The sequence below is a fragment of the Littorina saxatilis genome, linkage group LG3 (assembly GCF_037325665.1).
Source record: "Littorina saxatilis isolate snail1 linkage group LG3, US_GU_Lsax_2.0, whole genome shotgun sequence".
In the NCBI taxonomy this organism is placed as follows: domain Eukaryota; kingdom Metazoa; phylum Mollusca; class Gastropoda; order Littorinimorpha; family Littorinidae; genus Littorina; species Littorina saxatilis.
The window spans coordinates 31329265-31337040 of record NC_090247.1 but is presented as its reverse complement, the minus strand read 5'-3'; the positions used below and the strand labels follow the sequence as shown (position 1 = coordinate 31337040).

General features: G+C 43.3%; 1 protein-coding gene across 2 annotated transcripts in view; it reads left to right on the top strand.

Moving 5' to 3' along the window:
• The first annotated feature begins 780 nt into the window (after positions 1-780).
• LOC138962136 (uncharacterized) overlaps positions 781-7776 on the top strand; it is an 8920-nt gene continuing 1924 nt past the window's right edge. The window contains exons 1-7 of one of the 2 annotated variants that reach the window (XM_070333853.1): positions 781-880; positions 2372-4367; positions 4883-4947; positions 5598-5846; positions 6420-6583; positions 7104-7332; positions 7709-7776. The exon at positions 7709-7776 is cut by the window's right edge and continues 1924 nt beyond it. In XM_070333853.1, the coding sequence (XP_070189954.1) occupies positions 2467-4367; positions 4883-4947; positions 5598-5846; positions 6420-6583; positions 7104-7332; positions 7709-7758 (2658 nt within the window). In that variant the 5' untranslated portion in view covers positions 781-880; positions 2372-2466 and the 3' untranslated portion in view covers positions 7759-7776. Of the gene's footprint in view, positions 881-1460; positions 1583-2371; positions 4368-4882; positions 4948-5597; positions 5847-6419; positions 6584-7103; positions 7333-7708 lie in introns of those variants that run through there. The other variant, XM_070333854.1, reaches the window with a different exon arrangement.

Genomic DNA, 7776 nt, shown 5'->3' with positions numbered 1-7776 from the left:
TCGCGATACTCGTTGAACATGCCTTTGACCATGCAGTCGCTTCAGCTAGCGAAATATCTCGACTCCGCTCTTTAAATCCATGCAGAATGTGCGTATCGTATGAAGTATTCTTTATTTTCTCAATATTGACACATGTAGGCCTGTACCTTATATACGTGATATTGACTTTGACACCACAAAATATTTCAGTCGTATGTTGAAAAAAGTAGTCCATCTGTAAACTCTGAATATGCAGATGACCTCTATAAATTATTCAATTGGACTCTGAAATCAAAGACAATGACCAATGACAGTTGAGATCGAAACTCGGTTGTGATGGGATATCCATATGGTTGTGATGGAATATTCAGAATAATCACCTCCTCAGCTAACAGAGACAAAGAGGCAGGTCATGGGGATAATAGTAAGTAAGTAGGCGCTTACATACACTTGAAACTCCTGTGGTATCCTTAGCGGGTGACTTCATTCGGTTTTACTGCGGAAAAACGTTTGCCTGCACATCACCTCTTCTTTAATCTAGCACAACTTCCGCGGCCCCTGTTGTTTAATCAACTAATGTTCTTGTGTTACTGTAAAAAGTGTTCTCTCTTCTTCAGCTAAACTTCATTAGAACACTCTACCCAAAGGGCGCCACGGACATACAAGCTCGAAGCATGCGAGTATTGCGCGCATTCACATTTTTATTCCGACTTTATATAGTCTTTGTGCATTCGTGCGTGTGCTGTAAATCGATTTGAATGTAAAGTTACGCATGCGCCCTTAACATCATTTGGTGCGTTCTACGCATCACATGTTAGATTAAATCAACACCGGTGGTGTAGAAGGAAAGCTGTCGTACATCTATTCATTTCTGGGAAACAGGTGTCTGTGGCACAAGCTGGTAAGTAGATTGCTTACGTGAGCAGCATTACCCTCTTGTTTTGTGCTTGTGATTCTTTGTCAGTCTCGCCACAACTAGATGCAAATTAGCGGAAGAGAAAGTAATCCAAAAACTAGATTATAACATTCTTTGAACAACATGGGACATCTACTCAAGACCGTCGCGATATAACCTTGAATGGTTGAAAACGACGTTAAACACCAAATAAATAAAGAAAGAAAGAATCTACTCAAGAAAAATACGAACATTCTAATTTGTTGTTAAATTAATGTCGTAATGATGATAACAAGAACAATACAGACATTTTTAAACGGGTATAGTACACAGTATCGTATGTGATTGAGATACCCTTTATCTAACACTCTTGCCCTGCTACCGAGTTATCTCTCGCTCTCGGTAACCGTTTTTAAAGGTGATTCATACCCGAGAAGTGGAGGCCGTTCAAGCACAAACATTTATAAATAGGGGCTCACGCTGCCCTAAGGATTAATTATAGCTAAAGGGGATTCCCGATTGTTGTTTTCAAGCACAGCTTTCTGTGTTATTGACGGCACCATACTCCCCAGATGTTCTACTTGCTAGATGTGTAGTGTTTCTTCGCATAGACACTCACAACTTGGTGGAAGGTTGTTGGCTTTACTGAGCTTCGTTTGGGCTGCGGGGAGACTGCTTAGTATAGACTTGAGACGACTGAGAAAGGAGGTAACAAGTAAGCTTATGATAATGTGTGGTGACTTGTTTTGGTGGTGGAACTACCCGCGCAACAGATTGAATTTGAATTGCCAAGGTGATTTTGCTCAAACTGTGTTTTTAATGTGTGAAGGGTTAACTTGCACTATACTCGGACTATACGTGGATTTTTAGGTTTAGGTGATATTATTCTCTGTACTTCTTTTTTTCTAAAGGGGCTACTTGCACAAAAGAATGACGTGGATACTTAACATCTGGAGTAATTTTATGTTCTGTGGCTCTGTTTTAGTATGGGAACGTAGGCTACTGCTTGCACAACAGACTGAAAGCAGGCCCTCGGGTCAATGCGTTACTTGTACGTTCTATGCATAGATTTTATGAAATCCTCTTGCTCACTGGAGTGAAAGTATGATACACGGTTAAGGTAATGCAAGTCCGCATTGTCTAAAATGATAGCTATCTGTTGTGAACGTGCTGCGAGAAAGACCGTACTTGCGTTGCTTCCAGCCGGAGGCTGTCTTTTTGTGTGTCAACCATTTAGTTATTGTGTGATTTATTGATTTGTTCATTTATGTATTTATTTATGTCTATCTTTTTTCTTGTATCCATACACTTTTTTTTATGTTATGTCTATTCATGTCTATCTTTTTTTTCTTTTTATCCATACACTTTTTAATATGTTATGTCTTCTATTTTTATCTATAGTTCAATGTTGAATTCTGTATTCATTGATTGGTTTAATTATTCAACTCTGAATGTCTGTAAATTGTGCACCACAATGGATTTTTTGCTTTGTTTCAGACTTTATCAGCGAAGTAGCATCAAACGGATGAACGTTGATGCTTTGCATTTTTGTCTGAGAATAACAAAGACAAATCTCAAACCACTAATTCAACATGAGCAGTGCACGAAAGCTGTTCTACTTTGAACGGCTCAAGATAACGCTGATATTGCTGATGCTGGTTTGCTTCGAGACTTTGTCGTTCAACCAGCGCATCTTCACATGTCACCCTGAAGCGGAACAACAACCTGCCAACTCGTCACCGTCGCGTGATAATTTGAAACTGGAAAACTGCCGTACGCCACTCTTAACTGCAAGATATAACCAGAGTTCCCAGCATGATAGTCTTCAATTCCTTGATGCAGAATACCAGCAACATAACATATGTGTTGCACCCAGCGACGAAAACGACAACTTTTCTCTTCATTCTGACCTGAAGTCCACCTACATCTCAAGAGCAGTCATTACACTCCCTCTCATGGAAACTCTTCACACACACGATATTTCAATTTCACTGAAAAGGCAACTAAACGATGAGCAACGAAGATTATCGCACTGTGCACTGCGTCTTTTTCAAATGAAATCCTCAGAAAAGAACAAGAAAATCCCCAAAACCAAAGTTGAGAAAAGTGAAACTCTTGGATGCCTTCAACATCCGAGAGCAAAAGAAAGTTTGCATGGAACAAAGGAACCAAGCGGCCAACGGGTAAAATGGGCAGTGCCTGCACAGTGTATGGAAAATACATCCTCAGATGACTGCAAGGAACACGGCGAATGCCAAAAACCTGAAAATCAACTTCCTTGTAACTGCCTGTCTCCGCAAGCCGAAAGTATGGAATATCAACGACTGCACACTTCTATATGCAGCTTCCATACGGAAACGGTGGCATTGTTGAATGAACGAATCTTTTACAGAGATGAAACTCTGAGGAAAACTAAACTAACCAGTTCTGGAAGACGTTGTCAAAGGCTAGGGTCAAGAGCTTGGAACGTGGACGTTGTTCCGAATCCCAAAGGCCAAGCTCAAAGGAACAGTTTGAAGTTGCAGATCCCTCAGGAAGAACTTTCGAGTGTGGAACAAAACGGCCAAGGCAAGAGTGGGAACAGAAGTTTGGTGGACCTATTGCTCATGTCGGAACACCAACGAACAGGGTTTAGTGAGGCTGGAGGGGGAAGCATCCTCATGCAGCTCCTGGTCTCTCTAGCAACAATCATGTTGGTGCTAGGAGACCACTCCAGGCAGAAGAAGGAACAGCAAATCAAATACCGCTTGCACCTTCTTCTGCCACGACTCGGCGCGTATAACAGGACTGCGAGAATGAACACCGATACACATAACAAGAGAATTAACACCGAACCATGTCCTCTTGAATCGTTCGGCAGAAATGCAGGACATCAAAATTCACAAGATGAAGACAATGAAGTTGTTGCAGAAAACGCCCGGACATCTCAGTCTCATGAGTCACACAGTCTAAAGGAAAAAGGTCGGCATTTCAGTGACTCAGAATCACCTGGTATAAACATTTTTCAGCAAACGCTAGCGTGGGTCTGTCCAGCAACCGCTTTCCTGCCAAGCATGACATCGGCAGACAGCAACTTTCTGGACCACGTCGGGTACCGCCTGGCCAGTCTGGCAGCGCTTCCCTCCTCCTGCAGCCTGTCCAGGGTCCGTCTCGCTGACGCTGGCTTTCACTTCAACCCCAGAACCAACCGCTCGGCTGTCGTCTGCCACAAGTGCGGCGCTGCTCTCAGCCTGGACACCTCAACACAAGATGCCACCTTCACCTCTCCCTTGGCCTTTCATCGCCAGTCTTCTCCTCGTTGTCCTTTTCTGGCCTCTGTGTTGGATCAGTTCACTGAAATGCCCCTTGGGTCGGCGACTGCACAACAGGAGTATGATTCTTCCGCTGTAGCTGCCCGTCAGCCATCTTGTGAGTTGTCTGCATCGTCAACACAGCCAACACCTGTGTCGTTTGCGTCCAGACAGGTCGGAGGAACCAACCATGCTGATGGACGGTAAGTTGAAATTCAGCTCTACTGAACAACGGTTTCTTTGTTTACGAATGTTATGTATACATTTTACGGCACTAGACTCCGGTGAACTCTTTCATACACATACCAAAAGAGATAATATTTCTTTGGACTTGGGACAGCCTTCACTAACCCCTCCCCCCTCCAACACACACACAAACACGTTAGAACGTTGTGATATATATATGATATTGCAACACAATAAAAAGTCCAAAACCAAGCCAGAATGTCGCATCTTTTTAAAATCCAAATTTTCGGCCCGCAGGCCTTCTTTAAAGGTTCACAGACCAAGCGTCTAAACATATATATACAACAATGATTAAGTACATTTGAAATGCATCTTTGCTTGACACTTGACCAAATGTATTCCTGGTTGTTAGTCTTGTGTTGATCCTCTTCAAATGAGTGGGGAGAACCTAAACCGGGATCTCGTGACCGTTTACTTGCTTGGTAAAATTTACATTTTATCATAATTAATACTGATACATTTTATTTTTCAGAGATCTCTCGGAGGACAGTGACGGAATTTTCCCGGCACCAACTAACAGTAGTCGACCAGCCACAGGTACATTAAATATCGCGACCTGAAAATCACCTGTAGCGTTCTCCGCTGTCTTATCGTAATGACATGTTTCTATTTGGAGAGGTGTTTTGTCAACTTGTAACAGTATTTGGCTTCCTTGTGACTCACGTTGATACGAGATTTTTATGTTGTTGTTTTTATTCCGATTACATGTTTGTGTAGTCATGTTTAAATGCAAGTTTGCACAGACAATCTGAATATATATGTCAAGATTTTGTTTTGTTTTGTTTTGCCTTGTTTTGTATTGTTTTATAACGCAATACCCTTCAATCATTATTTCATGCGTTTGTCCCTGCGTGCTTGCATTTTCAGCACATTTACACATTTTTGTTGTGATTTCATAAGCTCAGTCATTGCAATACCTGATACAGTTGTATTCATTTACGTACGTATGTGTTCATCATTCTCTTGCTCATTGCTCTTGCTGTCATCCTCCCCCTCCTCCTCCTCCTCCTCCTCCTCCTCCTCCTCCTCCTCCTCCTCCTCCTCCTCCTCCTCCTCCTCATCATCATCATCATCATCATCATCATCATCATCACCATCATCTTTCTATTGCTTGGTGTTACTGATGCAGTCGTGCTTTTGCTCTGGATAAAATCAACGAATATTCATTTCCTCTTTCTGTCCACCAGGATACACCCTCGCCCTGTCCAACACAACCACAGACAGGCCATCAACAGGACCTCAACAGTCACGTCAAACTCCTCCAGCAGGTCGTCAGGTCAGAGACAGCGCTGAAGAACGACCTCATCTGGACCTGGGTAGCGCGGTGTACCCCCAGTTCAGCACCGCTCAGTCCAGACTGGCCACCTTCCAGAACTGGCCCCTCCTCAACGTCTTCCTGCCGCAGACGCTTGTTTCGCTTGGATTCTACTACGCTGGTAATGAACGTTAGGGCAAGGCTATTATGCTTGTGTGGTGGGTTTCAGGCATGGTGTGTGTGTTTGTGTGGGGGTGGGGGTGGGGGTGTGAAGGGATGCAAACACTGTATGTTGGTTTAAATGTGTGCTTTGAGGGTGGGGGTGAAGATCGTTGTAGGGATATGTGTGTTTCGGGGTGGGGAGTAACGGGGACGTGATGCTTGATATGTACTTGTCACAGAACTCCATTTAAGAAAACGACTTATTACATGTAGTAATCGTCTGCATACACGGACTGCGTTAGGTGTTTTTGCTGTGGTGTACATGCACACATGTACTGGGTGGGAATGAAAAGATGTGCGTAGTATGAAGGGGGGTGGGGGGAAAGGGAGAGCTCTACTCATACTGTATAGCAGTAGTATTAGGCAGGAGGGCACACTCCACCCCCAGTCACCACCCACCCCGTTCAAGTGTAGCGTTAGGAATGTAACGTTAGACCGAAGTCACCGGAGTAAAAGACAATGCATTGGCGCCCTGAATGCATACGTCTACATTTAAAAGAAGAAGTAAAACAAAACGACTTTTTTGCTGCAGGCTATGCGGACTGTGTGCGGTGTTTTTACTGTGGAGTGGGCCTGAAGTCGTGGGATGAAAACGACGACCCCCTGGTGGAACACGTCCGCTGGAGACCTCAGTGCGTCTATCTGCTGGCAACCAAGGGGAGGCAACATATCCACAGCGTGATCAACAGGACCGGCGTGAGTGTCAGTAAAGGGGATAGTTTTTGTTGGAAACAAATCTCAAACAAATATCAATAAATGCACGACATTCAGCTGACAAAGTAAACATTGCAATGAAAGAAACTGTTACTATCCTATCACATCAGATAGTTATGTAAATAACGACCATAATAAAATTGCTGTAAAATACATTTTGTTAAGTTACAAATAGTGTACAAGTGAAAATATTAATGACGTTTATATTATTTAACAAATAATGATTGGTAGTTCACTTGCTACGGGTACAATTTTAGTACAAAATCACTTAAGCTAGACCTACTTGCACAATTGTTTATACTCGACTGACACAAGGTAACGAGGCTAATAATCATAATTGCATGTTTTAGTGCCGGTACTCTTGAAAGCTGTTCTCAGTCCGGCTGGCGTTGTTTTGCGTACAAAAGACGCCACGTTACAATTAGACAAGTAGCGAATACACAGTTTGCTGCACCAACAAAACCACCGATGCTCACTACTCTGCTCGGTGTATCATCTGCAGAACACAGGCGGCCACGATGACTCAGAAGTCCAAGCGACTACCCTCCCCCAAAGACAGCAGCGTCAGACAGCTCCGACGCTCAACATCTCCCGGACTGGACAGGCCGCCGTCAGAGATGGCCCGGTGGCCAGGACAGGGTCAGATCTGTCTGTGATCCGGCAGCAGCTGTTGGTCATGGGATTTTCTGCTGAGGACATCGACAGAGCACAGGAGCGGCTGGGTAGTACAGGTACATTTGCTGTTTACTCGTAGAGTCGTTTTGATTGTTTATTTGTTTGTTTGTTCTAGACGGAAATGAGTCAGTGTAAAGATGAAAGAAGAATATGTATTAATGTTGCAGTACCGACCAAGCCAAAGCTGTCTTTGTCCGTTACTTTTGTGTGTGTGTGTGTGTGTGTGTGTGTGTGTGTGTGTTATCTTTTCATTCACTTTCTTTAGGTTTTTTAACTCCCTTTTCTCTCATTTCTGAGTCACGTGAGCTCATGTGTTTTAGGAATATGGAATTTTGTTTTTACTCGGTACTTCCAGTATGTAGTAATGGAGGCACTGAATATTATGTTAATGACTTGTGTGGTCAGTGAATGTGTACTTGTGTTTTCCTACAGGTGGATCTGATGATCTCGATCGTCTTCTGGCTACTCTGATTCCTGAATGAGATAGAGAACCACACACA